We start from the raw sequence: 23,081 nt of genomic DNA, 5'->3' as shown, positions 1-23,081 counted from the left end.
GTGTGTGACGTTTCAATGGGATTGGGATAATACTAAAAATCAATTTTTAAATTTCTTCATACTTTTTTTTTTTTTTCTCTACTCTAATTTCCTTCACCAAATGGAAAATGCTAAATTTGAGGAATAATAATAATTTGCACAGGAGAAAAATACAAATATGCTCAACAAAAATCATTGCCCAGATTATCTATAATCCTTTATGTTTATGGAAAGAAAATGATGGACTGATTTGGCATTATTACTGTCCATAACCGTCAACAATAGGGACGTTTGTGTTTGGAGATGTTGTCATCTCTTGATTAGTTAAAAATTAAAATTTTAGGAGCTTGGTTTCTTACCTTCACATTGTGGTATGAATAGCTTAATTCATTCACCATACTTTACTCTTTCATATATAAGTAGTATATACTTTTCTTTGACCTGATGTATTTGTCCTACATTCCTTCTATAAGAAAAGATATTTTGTTACGAGTCTTCTCCATGTGCCATGTGTTTAGATGAATGCTCTTGAACGACTACTAGACGAGATACATACAAGTTGGAGATGTCCTGATAGGAAGATTAAAGAAATGGTTGGCCATCTCTTGTTGACCTTGTACCCTAAGATGAGATTGAAAGAATTGAAGTAGTTATCTTGGAATAAAATTAAAGATGATGGAGCATGATTAGTCTCAATTAGGGTGGGGAATTAATTTTGATAGGCTAGTGCAAGACTGTATTTGTATTTGGTACCATAATTATGGTACTAATGAGAGTAATTTAAGTTACTTGATAGTTTAATTCCCCCAAGAAAAGGAAAAAGAGCATGCTGAGCGACATATGAAATGGGCATAATTATTGGGAAGTTCAGAATTGGGCCCCAATTATAATGGGCCATAGAAGAAGGGTACGAAAATGGGCCGTGGGATTTTTCCCGGTTGAAGCAGAGTCGTGTTGCCGTACCTTTACTCGGTGGGTCTAATATCAATCACCACCGACTCACTTCATGATCACAACTTTTTTTTTTTTTTTTTTTTGTTAAAATGGTAAACTTTTACGGGTTAACTTAACTTTGTGATTAAGTTCGAATTCGTTAAAGCGAACATAGTTCAACGATAATTGACATAGTTAAGAGATTGCGAGTTTGATCTCCACCCCATCCTATACGTTGGACTTAAATTGAGATATACATTATTATTTATAAAATGTAAAATGAGTGGGAGTGAGAATGTATATTGGGGCATGCAGATGAGAGGCAGATTATAAACGCCCACAGCGGCAGTTGGGCGCATATGAAGGAGAATCTGTCGACCGTGGAGTAACATGTGAATATTTAATATTCAAAGGCCAACGACTAATGTGAAAATTTGACATTTATTCATTTTTCTCCACCACAGTCAAATCAATCACCAGCTCTTTTTCTTTTTCGGCTCAAAAAACAAACAATAAATCAGTACAAGAGGACAGTGACATTAAATAATTACTCCGACGATACACGGGCTTCTTTCAGTTAGATTGTTGTTGTTGTATGGGCCCATTTAGAAAGGCCTCGGCCCGTCCTTACAAAAAGCCCAACTCGAACGTATCCTACAGAAGCCACGGCTTCCTCAACTCCAACTGTCTTGAAATATGTTAATTAGTCCATCAGTTTCTTTTGAAGAAAGAAAAGGAATTGAGTTGATAAGTTTTGGTAGGTTGAAGTTGAAAGGAGGAGCCGTAGGAAGAATCTAACTATTAACTATCATTCCAAAGCCTTGCCCAAAAGGTGCGTTTTAGGGGCTCAAAAATAGGCCAATAGAGTGAACAAATAAATAAAAAGAAAAAGACAAGTCTAAATCAGACAATAGACACCCTTAATCACACTGCTGGTTGTTGGAGACACCATTGTCTGTGTATTTAAACACCAAACTTCACTCATTTTTCCCACACTATCCCCTTCTTTTTCCCTCCCCCAAAATACACTCTTTAATCTCCTCCTCCTTCAACTAACTTATTAATTACCCAAAAAACTTAACTATTACCAGAGTATGGATATCCACTATTCGCCACATCAATATCGTATTAAACTCCCCAATATTGGAGAGAAAAAAATCAGTATCTATTATGTAATTTTATCAATGAAACTCTAGTTGTTCTCTATGTTCTCTCTTTTTTCAATATTCTCTTCAAAGTAGATAATATTATACCATTCCTCGTTATATGAATGTGAACCCTTAAAGGCTGCATGCCGTTTGGCACTGTGGCTTCCCAAAATTGCAGGTTTTAAAGCAGCGGTGAAACGGCACCCCACTCTAACAAAACAAAAACAAAAAACAACCGAAACGACAACAATAATGAGAGCCTTCAGCCTTCTGTTTCTGCAATAACTCAAAACTTTCAATTTCTACACACAGAGGGGGAGAGAAATGAAAAGAGAGTTTTGTGTTTTTTGTTTTCTTGTTATTATACCACAAACAAACAAATCTTTATTTTGGACCACCCTCTACTTTGCACTATATAAATGTGTGTACATTTTTTCTCTCCTTCAATTCAATTCATTGTTTTGGCAATCATTTCGATCCCCTCCAAATCTAGTACCTTATATATGTATGTATTTTATTTGAATGAAACCAAACTATACATATACATCAAAATTAAACAAATAAAAGAACCCCGATCAATCAACCACATTTACCCCTCAGAAAAGCACTCATCCCTCCATAAAATTTTTATTTCTGTCGGTTCTGATAATTTGTTGAAGGTAGCAGAAAAAAGACAAATAAAATTTCAGAAAAAGAAAGATTGATTAATTATAGGTAATAATTGTCCATCATGGACGCTAAGATACTCCAAATTCAACTATATACTTTTTTCCTTTAATGTTTGATTATCGAGTGGGATAATGATGGGTTACCACAGTTTCATTAGGATTTTGAATCAATTTTTATAAGCTCTACGATACATAATAATTTTAAATTTTAATGTGTAAAAGGCAATGGCTTTTGAAGTTGATGTCATGAAGGGCCCAGATGAATTTAAGGCCTATTTATAATCCAATTTAGATTGTGGCCCAGTTCACTCAAGTTTTGGTTTTTGTCTAATCCAAGCCCTGGATAACCATTAACTTGGAAGAGAGAGAGAGAGAGAGAAGCCAATTTTTACATCTGATTTAGATTTTAGATTTAGGGTCCATTTTTTTTATATATCATAAAAGGACCATTCATAGGAGTCTTACGATTGAGATTGAACACCGACACACTTTTTTTTTCCTCTATAATTCTTTTCCCTTTTTTGTGCAATTTCAACAAGAATGAATTTACACTTTTTTTTTTTTTTTGCTACCCATTTTGCTCGGAAATCATGAAACAAAATGCATATGAAATAATAGATTTTTCTTTTCTTTATTGACTTTTTTTTCGGTTAAATTACTTCTTTAGCCTTGGCTTTCAACTCCATCTAAACAAAATCGACCCATAAAATTGTGTTTTATTTTTCTTACTATTAATTTGGAAATTAGTTTTTCTTTTTCTCTCTTTTAATGTTTTGGGTAGAATAATGTATTGCATTGCACTCAAGCTGTTGATTCTTTACCATTAAAGTCCAAGGAACAGTTAATATAATAATATGAAAAGAAAAAGGTATAGAATGAGATCGCCATTGAAGGATGAAAAAGAGAGAGAGAGAAAAAAGTGGAATTGGGTTAAAGAAGTTCCAATTTCCAAAGGCAAACAAATAGAATCCAATGAGAGATATTTAAAAAAGAAATCAAAAAACAAAAAATACAAAAAATCACCATTAATTCTCAGGCATTGGATGGAAGAATGAGGTGTTTTGTTTGTGTTGAAAAAAGAGCTGTGGATTCAAGCTGTCTCATACAACCGCGTGGGTCCCCCAAGGCGTATAATTTCGTTGTATCATTTTTTTTTTATTCTTTTAACCAAAAACCCATAAATGAAAAATTCTTACTTCCCAACAAAGTAAAGCCCTCAAATTTATCATTAAAAATATAAAATAATAAAAATAAACGAAGACAGAGAGATGAAACCCAACAATATTTAAAGATTTATAGTTATTATTGTTATTATTATTATTAAAAAAAGGCTCTATCCCCATTATCTTTTTGGCCTAAAAAACTCAAGGATGTCTCTCACTTATCCTTAAAGCAATCTCAAAATCATTCTTTGGTTTCAAGTCACAAGCTTATTATATTATATGATATGCCCAATTTATCTCCAATCATTTAAAATTAAAATCATTCCTGTTTTCCATATCTGAATCCCAAATCAAATGTGTAAATACATTAAAAAAAAAAAGTGACCCAATTGAGTGTGAAATTGAACATAATAGCTAGAGATGTGATGGGAAAAATATTCGGAGATATATTATTTTAGACTTTTAATTTGATGAGAAGTCACATTAGGGATATAAAAGAAGAGACCCAACAAAACTATCAACAAATAAAAACTATATAATAAAATGTTGAAATTAATTAATATTATGTCACTTTTTGTTTCAATAAAAAGGTCTCTGGGTATTACTGAAATTGAAAAGATATATAAAAATATCAAACACGCCTTTTCATATATCATATGTTGTTTATTTGTATTTTTTATATTGCATGTGCCGCCAACTTACTCTTTTAAAAATTAAAAATTCAAAAAAAAAAAATGCAAATTACTAAACGACCACGTTTGCCTCACTTGCACTTCTTTTCATACTTTCTTGATTATTTATAATGTATTATTATACCATAAAATTATCACCCTCCGCCCCCAAATTGCAATTCATGTCACATAACTAACAAAATATATATATATTGTTTTAAATATACTTTTACATTTTGATCTTCAAAATATCATTTCTCATTCATTTGGTTATTTTCAATTTTTATTAAATGCACATTGAATTTCTATTATTAATAAGTGATGTGACGTACAGAGGTTTTATGTTTTATAATTGAAACAAGACTTTATGTCAAGTATCTATTATAATACCAAAAGCTTATTTATAAAATTTAACCAATGTAATAAAAATTGAGAGACGGATGTAATACCTCTAGAAAGATAAGGCCACGTGTCGAGGAAGTATTGCGTATAGTGGCTGGCAATGGCAAAAATGGAAATTACTCTTCATAATAAGCCACTTAGGAAGCATCCCATCCCTTCTTTATAACCTTTTCCGTAATTTCACAGCTATATAGTGTTAGACTGTTAGTATGTGCTATGCATCATCAATTCCCCTAAAACATTATTACAATAATGGTTAATATTTATAAGACATCAATATTTTTGTAATTATACGCCCACGGCAACTACCTAATTGTACCCTATGACATTTTTAGGGTATTAATTTTGAATTATTATTCTAATCCTTCTCTCCTCAACCATCTTTATCAAGAGATTAAAAAATTTGTGCTTAATCGTTGCTATTTTTAGACCAAGTCTAATTGTGTTTATAATGGGATGGTTCAACTTTTACCTATTTAATTCGTGAATACATATATTTTTATTATGGTTGGTATGTTATTTCATAATAATGCTATAGAATAGATTAACTGAAGTATATTGAAATATTAGAAAATAATATTGTGTATGTCATATTTGTAAATAGTAGATTTTAAGTGATAATATTTATCTAAAATATTACTGAAATTATTTATTTAAAAGAGAGGGTCAGTGTGTAGAAATATTTATGTAAAATACCATTGAAAATAAAATTTAAAAAGTCATCCCACCTCCACATGTGGATGTACTTAAAAATTAGAAGTTAAAAAGTCTGAAATATCAGAAAATCCAAATTATTTTAAACAGACCAACACAGTTTTAAAAGCTTTGTTTACAAGGAAAATAGTATTTTTGTAATTGTATGAAGAAAATAAAGTGGTTTTGCTTTTTGCTGATATATTGTGATTAGGTGGATCGGGAAGTTGACTTTGAATAGTGAATAGCTTGTCTCTATTTTTATCATCTTTTGTTCTTTCCTTTTGGAAATGAAATAGCTTGTCTCTCATACTTTCTTTTTCTCGGTTTTTCTCACACAGTAATATAATATCAGACAGACAAATTAATCTACAAAAAATTTTCATTAATTTTATTTCATCCTTGGATGAATTTAATTTATTCACCATCTTCTGAATTTGGAAAATGAGTAAATATATTTGTAACAAAAGAACAAAAAAAATCTTTATATATCTCGCCATATAGCATTGGATCTATTTGTTCTATATTCACTTATAGTAAACAATACCTTATATATCAGTTCCAGTACAACTTTAGTAGATCTAACATCTAATATATGTCTTCTTTAACATTAAAAATTCGCTCTTCACACCTACTTATCCTTCACGTGACATCATAATTTCGTTGTTGTAGCTCAATAAATAAGGTGTGGAGGGATACTTGAATAGTATGGTTATGCTCAATTATTGCTAGTTCGAAATACTTCGTAAAGAAATGGTTGCATGTCCCTGCATGATAGCTTTTCTCGATACAATTATCTCGCTCTACCATTGAATATATAATCTCCTCAACTTAGGCTTAGAACTTTGCTGAACCAATCAACACCATCAAATTATTTCGTAACAGCTTGTTTCATATCTAATTTAGTCCAGAATTGATCCAGTCTCATTGAACAACCATCAAAATTCAAAACTCCACCTTTAAATAATGAACTTCATAACCACCTTGAAGTTAGGTACTATTCATATGCACAACTATACATAAGCTATGTTGGATTTTTGTACCGGAGTCGCACCTAACTACTTGATCATCGAAATTATTTTGATACATCAAACCTGCATATATTAATGTTTAAAAATTCATGTGAAAAAGACAAACATTGAATAAATGTTGCAAAACAGAATCAAAGGTAGGAAAGGATGAATAATGCATATGAAGATGTTATAATTAAGTTAGATCTATGTTTTTATGTGATTGTTAAGTTAGTTGATTTGAAAGAGGGGCAAAAATGACCGGGTGAGAAGAATTTGGAATGGACAACCAAGTGGGGGAGGACATAGAAATAAAACATGATGGGATTTCTATTGTTGTAATGTAATGTAATGTAATATACAACATTTAATTTTTAAAATGGTATTTTGACATGAATAATTTTTATTATTATACCTGAAATGACACTTTGGCAGTTAATTAATACATAATTAAAGTTGATTAGCCATCCATAATTGGGTTTGGTGGTTAGCTTGTTCTTTCTATTTGGTACTATAGAGTTATTGGTGCTTTCTTTTCAATTGCTTTTGACTCTCTTGGCCTTTTCTTGGATAATGACATACATCCAAACACACCCTTAATCCTTATTTAAGGATTCTCAAAACTCAACTCAATCCCACCCTTCTATTTCTTTATTTATGTGCTTGCTTAATATTCTTTCATTGACTTTTGTTAAAACATTTTATGCGTATGATAAACCCACATTAACCATACATGTACATAATTAGGGAAACAACAAATTGTTATAGTTGATTCATCTTGGGGTTGTTAGATAAAAATCCATTCTTCTCAATTCAAAAATAAATTACTATTTAAGAATGTATAATTTTCTTAATAGCTTGGATGTAGTCTCCTTATTTTTATTTTGTTATTGTTAAGGACAACGATATCGGAGTACTCTAGGGCGTCGCAACCAAAAAGCTTCATAACTGTCATCATCTATATATTATTGGTCATGTTCTTTTCTAGTCAATGTGGAACTTTGTTTGCATTCACTTACGCAATGTCAATAGTTAAACATCTCAAAATGTCTAAGTTAATTACCAATTAACTTATTGTTATCCCTTTGACGAGTGATAATAATATTAGTTTAAAGTACAGATTTTATCTGATAGTTATTAAAATTGTGTCTAATATATATTATTAAATTTTAAAAATGATGTACATGATCTTTAAGCTTCAAATTTTATGTCCTGTCTATCAATTGATTGGCTCTTAATATTGTATCTAATAAATTATGAATTTCTTATTTTATGTCTAATATATTGCCGTGGAAGAAAAAGTTAGAGACCTATTAAGTCTATTGATATGTATAGGTATTATATATATTTTTTGAAGTGAGGGTTGAGGGCGAAGCGGTGCGTTTGGGAGGGGTGTGCCGACTGGCGAGGGGCGACGGCCGACGCTGTCAACTTCGATAATAAAAGCGGAAGCGAGCCGTCGAGGACGTGACGAAACGTGGTCGCTTTCTTTGACACGTGTAAAAATACTTAACCCCGCGCCCGCGCAGTTTTTATTTTTAATAAAAATAAAAATAGGGCACTCCCAGGAAGTAAGAAAAATGGTAGGTGGCAGGCACTGAAACGTGTGGGCAAAGTGGGGGCCACGTGTCCGCTTTTTCATCTCATCGAATGCTAAGGCGAGGGCGTTGCCTGTTGATGTTTTTGACGGGGGTGGGGCGTGGGCCCCAACTCAACGCTCCTCTCCACTGCTCTGCTCCACTGGGCTGGGCCCCACTCTCTTTTCTTATGGTTCCCACGCGGTCGCATCCACTCTAATTACCCTACGCCCTCTCCCTCCTCCATTTTCCAACATACATTCTATCTTCCCCTGGATCCGTTTCCATCCTCCTATCAATGCACCCCTCTCTTCCATTTTCCTTTTTATTTCCTTCTTCCCACCTTCACACTCAAATTATATACTGAATACATACCTTTAAATATTATTCAATTAAATTTTTATTTTAAAAGTGTATATATTCCATCGTAAGATGCTAAATTGAAATTTTTAAGTAACAGACAAGTAGAAGTACTAAAATATTGATGACTACAAATATATATCTAGCATACTATGAAATTTATATCAATTATTATTTCTAATGTTTAAATGAGACATATGTGTTGAGTTCTAGAACTGATTATAGGCGGACGTATTCCTTCAAATTGACATGCTTTGTTTCTACCCATATCACATGTTGTAAAAAAAAAAATCTTTTATTTTATGCAAACTAAAATTGTTTTTGTCTCCCAAACAAATATCCCTATTTCATATCACAATCTACAAATCTTATTATCCTTCTTCCTTTTTGTTTTTGAAAAAGGTTATTATCCTTCCCTCGATTATGATAATGTTATAATTATTAGGCGTTTGTACAACTTTAAACATTGGGTAACTTTTTCCAACCATAAATAGGCATGATACCACTAATAGAAGAATTGTTATCTAATTCTAAGAATAAATAGTATTTATGAAATTAGTTGATATATGCATGGACTGCGTATTAAATTTAATAGGACTTTTGATAGCAAATAATGTTTGACAAACTCACTACATTGCGATCAACTTCTTGCAAGTTTTTCCTACTTCCCCGTTCAATATTTTTATTAAATACAACAATGACATGGAAAACTAACTGTTAAGCTAAAAAAAAAAAAGTCATGTATAAAACAGAAAAACTTTTTTTTAGTTCCAACGATCTGATTTGTTGTTTTCTCTATGTGATATAGAAATTTAATTGAGGATGCATAAATTTTATTATCTGGTTATCGATTGGAATATTAGGTGAAATAAACTATCTAAAAACATAGTCCACTATGTATTTTAGTATAGGGTCATAGGTAGATCAATAGCCTACAAATTTAGCTTCTAGAAGGAAGATGCATAATTTCACCCAAGAGATGTAGTCTTTTTAAGGAATATACCCTACTCCTATATATATATATATATATATATATAAACCAAAACAAGTATATATTAAAAACATTTTTCTCCCTTGATATATATATATATATATATATATATATATATATATCTCGTTTGTCAAGAGAAAAAAAAGAAAGGGTTGTAAGTCAATTACTTGTTGAATAGACAAAATCGATAAGTAATGTTTATAATTGAAAAATTCAGTTGAACAATAATTTAAAGACTGTTGAGAAAATCTAATTATTTTATAAAAGATAATGATGTATAACTCCCAGAAAAAAGAAATTCAATAATTTAGAAAATATAGCATAGCATGGCATGAGAAGAAGGGAAGTTAAATAAGCTGTTGTCGTGTCCAGGATGTCTCGTGTGTCGAGGCCTTTAAATCCTTACTCTGTCGTCAAACAGTGCCATGCAGTTTTTGACTTTCTGGCTCCTATCATAAAATCGTAATAATTGTTTATTTATTTAATTATACGAATGTCGAAAACCAACAAAATTACAAAATAATACCAAACGACATCGTATTTTATTTGCGACGATTCGGATAAAAAAAAAATGGCCGTTCAACTTCAGCCCTTACCCAATGCCCAATGCGCGCCTCATGAATACGTAATTTCAATGCTTTGTGGAATCAATCTCCCCTGCAAATAAATAAAATGTTTGAGCAAACTAAGTAATTTTCAGAAATTAAAAGAATTCTGCAACAAATTGGCTTTTTACTGGTAGTGGAAAACGACAAGGCTCCTCCAATTTTACTCTCTAATTATTTATTTTTATTTCTCTGTAACCTAAACTATTCCTCCTTTTGTTTTGTCCTCTGCTTAGATTTATCTTCCAATTACCATACACATAATCTCTCTCCATCGTATTCGTGGCAAGTGCTGTAAAGTGGATTAAAAAATAACTCTTTTCTTTATTTTGCGTAATTAATATCTTAGTTTTTTGAGGCCTTTGCCTGAATGGGCTGATTAGCGCTTACCACTTTTTAAAGGGTAATCCGTTTTAATTGGGTAATAAAAAAATTTTAAAAAAGATGTGGCCCCGTAGACTTGGAGCTTGGCCCTATTAAATTAAACTTCCCAAGGGAGCTTCGATTTTTCTTTTTCTTATTAATTTCGGAGAGGGAGGTGTGTGTGAATAATTAGTGAGCCAATACACAAACATGAGTAAATTTAGATTAACTGCATTGTCAAATTTGAACCAAATCAACCCCGGCAAAACAAATAGAACAACACACAAATGTGATGCTAACTACACGTACTCTCATATTAAGTTAAAATAGTTTTTTTCTTTTTTTTTTTTTCCTGAAGATTAACTAAAGTAGGATTTTTTAAAGTCTGATGTTGCTCCCTTTATTTATAGGGGTAAGAAAACTTAAAATCAATAACGTATCTAGATTTAATAAGATATCTTCTCTATTGCAGTTGTATCGACTCTGAATTAATAGGTATGTGACTAACGTTGTTCAAGTCAAACAACCAATTGAAGATGGTTTTGTAGCTCAACTAAATGGAGCAAAGCAATTGACGAGTGGTTAGCCGCACCGACCAGGTCAGCTGTAAGTTGAGCCTACAAATAGTGTCCACTCGTTGACCTTGATTCTTCGATCTCGTCTTTCATCCAGATTTGGTTTGTTGTCTTTTAATCTTGCTTTACTTTACCAAGTGGGAGGAAAATAAAAATAAAAAGGAATTTCTTGCTTCAAACGTGGTCATTGCCATTTAGGGCCTGAAATTTGTTTAAGAAGAACAAGACGGGGCTGAGAGGCTGAAGATGGAGCTGGAGTAGAACACAAGTTTTTTTTTTCAAACATTCAGTTGCGTTTCTAAGAAGTATTAATCCAATTCCAAATCACTTCGCTCCAACTCCATCCACCTATTCCCCACTTGTTTTTTTTTTCCTTTCTTTATTTTATTAAATCATCGTTTTCATCTCTTGCTTTTATATTTAATGCAACTTTGTTGAGCTTACTAAACTGAATTACGATAACTAAATTAAAATATTTCCCAATTATTAGGGTCAAGTTGATATTTTCGGGGTCAAAATCAAAATATAATATAACTTTTGCCCTTTATGTTATCAATTTTAGGTTTAAAGCACGTTTAATTTATTCCATGAACTCTAAATCCTTTAATTATTACAAAGTAAATTTCATTTGAATTTGTTACGATTTAATAGTTGCAATCGAGATATATTATCGATCATAAATAAAATTTAGACTAAATTGTTACGTACTAAAAATTGATTTTTTTTCGTAATAGTATTAAATTATAAATTATAAAATTGAGTTGTTGAAATATAAAGGATAGTATTTATTTAAACTTTTTAAGTGAATTTCAAAAGTTTGAGACGATTCTACTGTTAAATAAATTAATTGAAAGAATAAAAAAAGAAAGAAGGAAGTCGCTACTTCCCTATGTTCTCCATTTCCCATGGATATAAACAGATTCACAGAAAAATTGAAATTAATTTTGTGGCAGCTATTAAAAGCTTGGCAATGTTTAAACAAAAATGACAATGAGTACAATCAGAAGAGGAACACGTGAACACGCAGAAATGTATTTTTAGGTCAACTAAATTAATATCGGAAATTAATTTAAGAATCACAGTTTCTTGTGGAGAAAATAATACTGGTGTAGTGCATTTCCCAAAATAGGCTTCTTACCCCAAATAATTTCAGGCTTATTTTTAACAAAATCCAACTATTCCATGGTCAAGATTTTGATTTCGCAAAATAGCAAACGTACATTTTCTTTTAATGCATGTGTTATTTTTCGTTTTAGTTTTTGATATTTTAAAATTCTTAAATGTCATTCTCTATGAACTATATGAATTGGGTTTTTCAATTAAATATTTACTGCGAACATACATCAAGATAAAATGATTGTGTAGGAATTAGAAAATGATATATTTTGGTAAGGTATCGATTTAATCATTAATCAATACAACTTTCACTGAATCAATTCTCTATACACAATGACTAATTAAGGTTTGTGTATTTATTGTGGATGGAATCATGTCAGTAAAATTTAATGCTCGGCAATGATGAAAACTCGATGAGAAAATTAATATGTAAATAATGGAATTGAAAACAAAAAATGGTAGGTAAATTCTTTAATAGATAAATCTAAAATATGAAATAGTTGGTAACAAGGAATTTAAAATTTGAAACCATAGAAAGGAGAAAAAAAGAAGGCGTACGTATTATGGGGACTTGTTCGACAACAAATTTTACAGTATCGTGAAAATGAAAACTCTCATTTTCAGATCCAATAAGAAAAACCAAAAGAATTAAATTCGAAATGAAAAATAGTAAGAACATACAAAAAACGAATTAAATTTCCCACCAATCACTTTCTTTGTATAAATTAAATTGCTTAATCGACACACATATTATTAATTACTACAACAACTGTGCAAAAACTAAAAGAAAAAAAAAGAACACAAAGGCGTTAATTAATTACAGCTAATTTTGGATATATTGTCAGACACGTATAATCCAGTCGACGCAGCTTTTAATCACCGCCCTACATCTGTGATCAACGCATCAAGAGCAAAGCGGAAAATGCGGGTGGTGGGTGATGATGGGAATGGACGGCTGTGATGGGGTGGGGCTGAGCGTAAATGCGGGTGTAGGGGATTGTGGCCGAAAGAGATGAGCTGTAGTGAGGGTGAGGGTGAGGGAGTGACGGTGGTCCATAGTGGGGAGTGGCAGTGTAATGTAAATATTAACAAATCCAACTTTGCGAACTATCGGATACAGCTCAGCTGTAGCTTCTTCTGCAAACCAGGGACTTATCCGCCATTATGCCCTTCTCTCATGGTCAAATCCGTCACACCGCAATTAAAATTCTTCTTCTTCTTCTTCTTCTTCTGCAAATCAAATCAAATACATTTATTTATTTGATATAAAAAGGAAAATTTTATTTCAAATAACTTTGAGAATAAAATTTAAAAAAGGAGATGGTTTTGGAGCTTTTCCAACGTCCTGGCTTTTTTTAGTGGACACACCGAGTCCGAATATTTTTCATTTCATCTCTCTCACCCACCTCCACCTCCACCTCCGCCATCGCCATCGCCGCCGTGCGCCGGTGGCTGCGATCGACGAATCCTCACTCTGGATCTTCATTGCCGGAATTTCATCTGCTTCGCTTTCTCTACTTTCACACTTTCACTATTCCTACTGCCAACCCAGTCCAGTGTTCCTGTTCCTATCTGATATTTCTTCTTCCAAGCTGCATTTCTTTCGGTGAGTCGATTTTCGGTCCTTTTACATTTCCTCTGCTACTGTTGCTTTCTTCTCAAGCTTTTTCTTGTGTGTGTTTTCCGGTTTGGAATTCGGATGAGGGAGCGGCTGTTTGACTAATTTGTGCCGTCCTCGCAATCGCGCTGTTTTTCTTTTTCGAGTTCTTTCTTCCTTGAATTTGATGTTTCTTTGCTTCTTGATTTTTTCTTCTATGGAAAATTTTTCTTCTGTCGGTAACTTCTTCCACTTTTTGTTTTTTCTTTTAATTTGGTTTCGCACACAGGGATTTCAATTTCCACCTGCAATTCTGATAACCGTCTTTTTCATGCCGTGGTATCGGTGCATTTTTCGCCGTGTATATTGGTTGGATATTCGTAACTGCTTCAATTTGCATTTTACTGTTTCCGAACATTGTTCTAATTAATTTGGATCTCGCTTTGCCTAAGAACATTGTTCCTTCTACCTAGTGTGGGTAAATTAGTCTACTCTCCTCTTTTCCTTTTTCTTTAGTAAAATAATTCTACATTATCTCCAATAGACATCAATTATCTTCTGGAGTCAATGATCTTCGTTTGGCAATGGTTCTCTGCTCAGATCTCGATGGTTCCTTTGCCAAATAGATGGTTAAGAGTTAAGCATCGTTAACATGCATGTTTATCTGTATCATTTTCAGCCATCGAACTTATTTATGGACTATTCCACTAAATTTCTCCTATAGAACTATGGTTTAGCTTTCGGGAGGTGAGTGGTGGAATTTCTAACTGCCGTCCTTTAAATTTCTTCCCGTTCTGGTGTTTCCGGGTAGCTACTTTTTATCTCGGTGTTGTTTGTCTCTCATAAATAGCAATTACATAGCGTTTGGATGTGGTCTGTTTTGTTGCTAAAAATGTGGGCATAAAGAAATGGATTTCCATTTTTGGAACCTTATATTTTCATCATTTGATACCTGCAAAAAGGTGCGCGGTTGCTTCCCTTAATCTGTGCCCACTACCCTTATTTGACCTAGCTGATTTGGGCTTTCCATTTCCTGGAAACTGTGAGTTTTGTTTTAAATCTTTCACATCCCATACGGCATACGCCATCGGCGTGCTGTGTCACAGAAAGTATAAGTAACACTTCAGAAAAATCAGAATTAAGTAATTCCTCTGGCAGTAGCCTCTAAGTGATGATGCCATTAGAAGTTTGGGACTGTAATTTTGTCTGAATCTTGGTTTAGTGCTTCAGAGTGGTTGATTCTTTCCCGTCCATAACCAATTAATTTACCTGTTCTGACTGCAATTTTTGCAGCCTGTAATGGACCGACGAGGTTGGCCCTGGAAGAAGAAATCATCTGAGAAGACAGCAGAGAAGGCCAATACTACATCAGAATCGGCTGGAAGTCAGGGTGATCAGGTATTTTGTATAACTAATCCCCCCCACCCCCCAATTTAAAAAAAAAAAAATCCTTTACTGTTTACTGGGTTGTTCAGGAGTACTGTTCTTACCAAAAATTAATTTCTTCTCTTAAAAGTTAGGTAGTGGCGGTGGGATTTGAATTTGCAATAACATTTTATTTTTACTAACTTGATTTTCTCTCTCTCTCACAGGATGGGTTTAAAAAACCAAGTTATGTACAAATCTCTGTTGAGACGTATTCACATCTTACCAGTTTGGAGGACGAAGTGAAAACTCGTGATGAACAAATTCACACCCTGGAAGGTGAGATTAAAGATCTTAATGAGAAACTATCTGCTGCACACTCAGAGATGACTACCAAGGACAACCTCGTCAAACAGCATGCTAAAGTTGCTGAGGAAGCTGTCTCAGGTAAAATTATATCTTCTGCTGTAATATTGGATAGGAATCTTTTTACTGTTAAGCTTTAGGTGATTGGAATTTTCTGCTCATTCTGGATACATCGCTACAAACCAACTCCTTCCTACAGGTTGGGAGAAAGCTGAAGCAGAAGCTCTGGCGTTAAAAAATCATCTAGAGACTGTGACACTGTCCAAGCTCACTGCTGAAGATAGGGCGTCACATTTGGATGGTGCTCTGAAGGAATGCATGAGACAGATAAGAAATCTGAAAGAAGAACATGAACATAAATTGCAAGAAGTTATTTTCACCAAAACTAAACAGTGGGACAAAATTAAACTTGAGTTGGAATCAAAGATGGCAGACTTAGACCAAGAACTTCTTAGGTCTGCTGCTGAAAGTGCTGCACTTTCAAGGTCATTACAAGAACGTTCCAACATGCTGATTAAAATAAGTGAAGAAAAGTCACAAGCTGAGGCTGAAATTGAGATGTTGAAGGGCAACATTGAATCATGCGAAAGAGAAATAAATTCACTTAAATACGAACTACACATAGTATCCAAAGAGCTAGAAATTCGCAATGAAGAAAAGAATATGAGCATGAGGTCTGCTGAAGCAGCCAATAAGCAACACATGGAAGGTGTTAAGAAAATAACAAAGCTGGAAGCAGAATGTCAAAGATTACGTGGTCTTGTGCGGAAGAAATTGCCTGGTCCTGCGGCTCTTGCTCAAATGAAGCTAGAGGTCGAAAGTTTAGGCCGGGAATTTGGAGACACCCGAGTGAGGAAGTCACCTGGTAGGCCTCCAACCCCACATATGCCATCCATACCTGACTTTTCCCTTGATAATGCACAGAAATTCCAGAAGGAGAATGAGTTCCTCACAGAACGATTTTTAGCCATGGAGGAGGAAACAAAGATGCTTAAAGAGGCTTTGGCCAAGCGTAACAGCGAATTACAGACTTCCAGGAGTATGTGTGCCAAGACGGCTAGTAAGCTTCAAAATTTGGAGGCGCAGCTTCAAAATGGCAATCACCAAAGGAGCTCCCCCAAATCTGTTGTTCAGTTCACTGCCGAAGGCTTTTCATGCCAAAACACAAGCCATCCTCCCAGTTTGACCTCAATGTCTGAAGATGGAAATGAAGATGGTCAGAGTTGTGCAGATTCTTTATCCATAGCAGCAATCTCTGACATTTCACAATTTAGGGAGAAGAGGAATGAGAAATTAAATAACACCGAAAGTGGAAGTCACTTGGAGCTCATGGATGACTTTTTGGAAATGGAGAAATTAGCATGCCTATCGAATGAGTCAAATGAACCCATCCCTGCTTCAGGTAATTCAAACACCGTGGCCTCTGAAGTTGTACACCATGATTCCAACAATATCCAGTCCGAACAGCATCTGTATTTAAGTCCATCTACAAATGTTGTATCTTCTACTGTTGATTTATCAACTGAGACAGCTGAACTTGATCATGATGGATTGCCTTTGATGAAACTCCGATCAAGAATATCCATGATTTTTGAGTCTATCTCAAAGGACGCAGATACAGGCAAAATTTTGGAGGATATTAAATGCATTGTGCAAGATGCCCATGATGCACTTCAGCAACCCACTATCAGTTGTTTGAACTGTGCTTCTGAAGAAGTGCAGTGCCCTGACATGACATGTGATAGGCAAGCCAATCCTGACGATGCTGGTTTAGGAGTAGAAAGAGAAATTGCTTTATCCCAGTCTGCTAGACATAATCAGCCTATGAGCGTAGACTTGGAAGCTGCCGTCTCTCAAATCCATGAATTTGTGCTGTTCCTTGGGAAGGAAGCTTCGAGAGTTCATGATACATTATCTCCAGATGGGCATGGATTGGGTAAAAAGATTGAGGAATTCTCTGCCACCTTTAATAAAATTGTGTTTGCAAACACAAGTTTGGTGGATTTTGTTATTGTTCTTTCTCATGTTTTATTTGAAGCCAGTGAGCTCAGATTTAGTTTCACTGGATGCAAGGATACTGATGGAGATGCTAACAGTCCTGATTGCATAGATAAGGTAGCTTTACCAGAGCACAAGGTTATCCAAAACGATTCACTGGAAGAAAGATATACAAACGGTTGTTCCCATATCTCTAGTCCCACTTCAGATCTTGAAGTTCCGTGTGATGGAAATCTAGTGTCCGGCTATGAATCAAATTCCAGATCGCCCAAGCTCTTGTTAGAGGACATTGAAGAGCTAAAATTAGCCAAGGAGAACCTGTCAAAGGATTTAGCAAGATCTTCAGAGGATCTTGAGGCAACAAAGCGAAAACTGCAGGAAACAGAGCAGCTGCTAGCAGAATCTAGATCACAGTTGGCTTTTGCTCAAAAATCAAACAGCTTATCAGAAACACAGCTGAAATGTATGGCAGAGTCATACAGGTCACTTGAAGCACGGGCAGAGGATTTGGAAACTGAGCTAAATCTTTTGCGAGCTAAATCTGAAGCTTTGGACAATGAACTTCAAGATGAGAAGAGGAATCATCACGAAGCTTTGTCCAAGTGCAGGGAGCTCCAAGAGCAACTACAGAGGTTGGTCTTGTTTTCTTTGTTGCCATGAGCGAAGGCTGCCTATATACATGCAAAATGTTCGGTGATGGAGATCAATATGCCTGTCCTAAATTTTACAATCCAATTATCTGTCGTGCCTGCTTTTATTGGATATTTAATCGTTTTCTTTTTAGTGCACCAATTCAGATTTTCATCTCCTTTGTCTCCTATGTTGCAGGAACGAGGTTTGTGCCATTTGTTCTTCGGCAATTGATAGTGATCCCCAGAAGAGCCAGGTGAATTCCTTTCTTTAAATTGCTTTTCCCCTTGAAATGCTCTTGAATTATTTCCATTACAACATAATCCAGTAACGAACGTGCGTGAAAGAAAAGCACTTGTTCATCGAAGCTTTTCTGGAAACACTGTTGCAATATTTTGCTGTGCGCTGTGTGTTCATTCCTAAATGTTATCTACAAATATCGTTGAGGAATAGCTTGTTTTAATTGTGGAGTAATGAAATAGTTTTTGAACTTTCTAGTATTGAACTCGGAAATTCTTTTGTTACATTAGGAGATAGAGTTGGCTGCTGCTGCAGAGAAGTTGGCCGAATGTCAAGAAACAATTTTTCTTCTTAGCAAGCAGTTGAAATCTCTGCGCCCCCAACCAGACTTTGTTGGATCTCCATTCAGCGAGAGAAGTCAAAGAGGTGAAGAGTTTCCTGAGGATGAACCGTCTAAAAGTGGCACCAATCTGCTGGACCTGGACCGGTCTGAAATGGATACAGCCGCTTCTGCGATGGCACACGTAGTGGGGGCAGAATCCCCTTGTAGCGCTTCTGATAGTGAAGGAGGAAGCTTCATGAGATCCCCTATCAATTCAAAACAACAACCAAAACACAGGCCAACCAAGTCGAGCTCCTCTTCATCCTCTTCCGCTCCAACTCCAGAGAAACAAGCTCGAGGATTTAGTAGATTCTTCTCCTCAAAAGGAAAGAACGGTCATTAGGCTTGCTACTCTACTCTTCTTGCATGATAATGTGATTCTGTTAAAATATTTCATTCAATAATATAAATAGAAAAGTACCAAACATAGACATCTAAGATTTTTAGATGGGAGTCAGTTTTGGGAGCTCTCCATGTCTCAAAAGGGTCTCTTTAGCTTCTGTACCTAATGCTGTACATTATAATTCACATCTGTTAATTTTTCTTCTCTTATTTGTATGTGTTCTCCCCATCTGATCTTCAGCGGAACTGGAACAAATGTATTGCAAATATATTCTTGAAGGCTTGGCTCGACTTTCCTTCACCACTTATATCTGGACATTGGACATTGGGTTTTGTAATCAAATTGTGGATGGATTGGTGTGGGTTTTTATTGGGTTGTTGGACCCCACTCTTTGAAATATAGAAACCCATTTTATTATTATTGGGTTTTTGCAGAGGGATAAGCAAGCCACATGAGCTATAGGACCATAGGCCGTATTGATGTGTTGAATTACTGATGCAATCAAATCAACCACAGCTTAAACTGTTGGTCCGTAATCTAACTATTCTGTACAAATCCCCCAGGCCCAGACTGAGTGTTTGCCTCGATCAATTATTAAGACCTGCTTTGCTTTGAATTGTGAATTAATTAACTCTTTCCTTTTACCAAGCAATGCCACTCGATTATCATCAAAATCACAATCCATAAGTTATGCACAAACTACTAGACAACTCGTTTCTAGTTTAGTCCAAACATTTATGTTCAATTATTATTGAACAATTTGTTAGATATCAAATAGACGTATCCAAAATATGTAGTCTTAATATGGCCAATTTTGTCTCTTTTGAAATAAATTTCTCGCTGCTTATACGAGCAATGATGCATCTTAAATGGTGGTAAGTATGATGATGATGATGTCGCATATTAGACAAATTAGTTTTAAAATCTGTATTGGGTAACGAAATAGAGTATTCGTCGACCACCATGTATTATTTGTTCAATGATGATCCTTAAAATCACTATTCCATTGTTTTCATTTCAGTACGGACTAAAAATAGAAGAAAGGGCCTTTCCAAATGCATTATTTGAATACTACATGTGTGTTTTCTAAGGAGAGACAGAGCAGTAAATATTAAGCAAAGCTTACAAATAAATAATGGGTATTGAAAACTGCAAATTATAATGTTTCCAAAAGAAATTCAACTCCCATTATTATTGTTGCAGGCCAAGATCGCTCCACCATTTTCGATGAGATTATTAATCTATCCCACTTTTGCTTACTCAAATCTTCCTGCAATCCATTTTCAAAGATTATTGTAACGTACCAAGTTTACCCTTTTTCTCATTATTTTCTATGTCCCACTAGTTCCTCCAAACTAAAATTGTTGTACCTTTTTTCTTTTCTTTTCATCTTTACTTTATGTATATATTAAGACTGTTGGAGTAGCAAGAGAAAGAGCCCTTTACAAAAATCAAGTTATGATGCTAGACCCGGCCGGGATATTATTCCCTTTTGAATTTAAGCTTTCAGCTTCCGTCAATTTACTCTTACAACCTATCCAAAAAGTAGGAACAATACTGGACTACTAATCGATCAAAATAGATTAATATATATTCTCTTGCTGATGATAATTCCCATTGCTCTTTTCTTTTCTATCTTTAATTAAATTTATAAATAATAAATCAATAAAAAGATGTATATAATATATATTCTATGTTTGTTCAGTGAACTATATATTAATTATTAAAGGTTCATATACTCATAATCTTAACCACTCCCCCCTTTCTACATCTCCACAATCTTCTTTGGTCAAATTTAATCAATTTAATTCATTGTCTTTCTTTTGTGCCCATCCTTTAATCTTCTTTTTTCTTCTTTTTAATTCTGTTTTCTCTGAAGAGATGCATTAATGTTAGATAAATGCATTAATTTCAGGATTAACACTAACAGTGATTAAGACCCGAATGGCCTCTCTTCACTCTCCCTAATTAATTTTCTTTTTGCATATATGTATTAATTAATTAAAAGCATTTGGCATGCATGCTCCAATTTATTAGGGACGACATTTAATTTGGAGGGTAATAAAAAATTGACCCTTGAGAAAATTTGTAAGGGATTTTTTCCTCTAGTGAAGAAATTATTCCACGCGTTTTGTTATGTTATCGCTGGTAATTTGTTCAAACTTGACGTCATGCCTAGTTGTCAAATTGATGCACATGAATGCTTGCTATATATGATATGTGACCATATCTTTAACTATTATTAAATTGAAAAATAGAAAAAAGTGAGATTGCCATTTAGAGAGAGAGAGAGTGAATCTTAGAAAGAGGACAAGGAAATGTTGCATGAATGTGGAAGTAACAGTGCAAGATTGGAAAGGACAATGGAAGAAAAGAGTAGAAATTAAACAATGCAATCTTATCTCAAATTTGTTCATTATAATCTATGAATCCATATTCCATATAGCTTAAATAATCTTCTCTCCCTCATACTATTTTAGAACATGTGTCAATTTTGTCTCTCTGTTTTATTTTTTATTTTTCAATTTCCAACTAATCAAATTGCCATTCATTTCTTCTACAAACACCTCTTCCTCAGCCTAAAATAATAATAATAGACTTTAAATTCGAATTTGATCAACTTTAAAGAATATTACATTTTATTCTCTAAACTTTTAAAATGTCTATTTTAGTCTCCAAATGGGAAAAAAAGTCCTTAATTACTTTTACTTTGATTTTTGGTCCTTTACTAACATGCTAACATTTGATTATCTAATCAAACTATATGGGTGGAAAATTAGCAAATTTTAGGTTACAAGAGAATATAACAAGGACTAAAATGGTAAAAAAATTTTACTTTTAGGACTAAAAATAGACATTTTGCAATTTGAGGGATATAAAAAAAGAACAAACCAATATTTTTTGTACATATATAAAAAGAAAAGTAGAACCAATAAATAGTTTTCTTTTCGATTCATCCGTGTTGAAATGTAGGTCTAAGGAAAAAGTAACCAAAGTTATAAGCGTAAGTAGAGTTGGGCAAGGTCTACTCTCGACCATTCCACACGTTGCCCACTCTTTCAACCACTCAAATGTCCATCCCCTTTGTGCTTCACTCACACTATCTATCCATATATTAGCAAGTAGGGACTTATCTATTTGACTCGCTATGCTAATTTGTACCTGTCGACAGACTAATTCAATAGAATTATTGCCAATCGATTATTCAATTTTTTTTAGTTAGTACAAATTTACATTATCAGTCAAATAGAAAATTATTTCATGTATCAATCCTTGAACCAACAAGACTTATAAATTACTAAAATATATAGAGAGAAATCTCTCTATACAATACTCATTTAGATGTGGTAATTAATTAAGTTGGCAGAAGTAGGTGCTATTTTGTGTGACATTTCAATTTTCCATTCAAAGAAATTGGCCGCAGATATTAAATAATTACACGTTTGGTGATAATATATATATTAGAAAATTTTAATAATTTTGTTTTTTGACATGTGATAATTTGAGATCCCCATGTTCTCCTTCTCCATCGCCGTTCGTTTGCAACTTGTTCTGAAAATACACGAAATTACATCCTACAACCACACGGGACCATATATTCAAACTTCCTTCCTTTTTTTTTTTTTTTTTCTTCCAAATGTTTTAATTATATTAAAAATATTATCTTCCTTTTAGAAATGTTTAGATGAATATTTTGTTTAATTTTATTCGTATGTTCCTTTTAAATGTCAAGAAAATGTCGGTATTCCAGTTGTCTGTAAAAAATTGATATTAATCTATATTATTGAAAAGGCTGTGTAAATCATAAAATTCATAAGATTTATGTTAACAAAATATTTTGTTTCTAAAATAATAGTATATTTGTTCAAAATTTACATAATATCAATGTGTGGCTTACCATTTTAA

General features: G+C 33.7%; 1 protein-coding gene across 1 annotated transcript; it reads left to right on the top strand.

Annotated features, from left to right (window-relative positions):
* Positions 1-13,196: 13,196 nt before the first annotated feature.
* On the top strand, positions 13,197-19,453 carry LOC111016411 (filament-like protein (DUF869)). Its single transcript, XM_022291847.2, has 6 exons — positions 13,197-13,860; positions 15,145-15,249; positions 15,444-15,663; positions 15,782-18,212; positions 18,409-18,466; positions 18,741-19,453. The coding sequence occupies exons 2-6, from the start codon at positions 15,151-15,153 to the stop codon at positions 19,173-19,175; spliced, it is 3,243 nt and encodes a 1,080-aa protein (XP_022147539.1). The 5' UTR covers positions 13,197-13,860; positions 15,145-15,150; the 3' UTR covers positions 19,176-19,453.
* Positions 19,454-23,081: the final 3,628 nt, after the last annotated feature.

Source organism: Momordica charantia (assembly GCF_013281855.1).
Source record: "Momordica charantia cultivar OHB3-1 chromosome 11 unlocalized genomic scaffold, Mcharantia_2.0 BLBB01000011.1, whole genome shotgun sequence".
NCBI classification, from domain to species: Eukaryota; Viridiplantae; Streptophyta; class Magnoliopsida; order Cucurbitales; family Cucurbitaceae; genus Momordica; species Momordica charantia.
The sequence above is the reverse complement of the archived record's forward strand: the minus strand, read 5'-3'. Positions and strand labels throughout refer to the sequence as shown.

Excerpts from the sequence above, each read along its gene's own strand:
- LOC111016411 (XM_022291847.2), top strand. The coding sequence starts at position 15,151 with ATGGACCGACGAGGTTGGCCCTGGAAGAAGAAATCATCTGAGAAGACA. Across the intron at positions 15,250-15,443 it reads CTGGAAGTCAGGGTGATCAG|GATGGGTTTAAAAAACCAAG; the intron begins GTATTTTGTATA and ends TCTCTCTCACAG. Across the intron at positions 18,213-18,408 it reads CTCCAAGAGCAACTACAGAG|GAACGAGGTTTGTGCCATTT; the intron begins GTTGGTCTTGTT and ends CCTATGTTGCAG.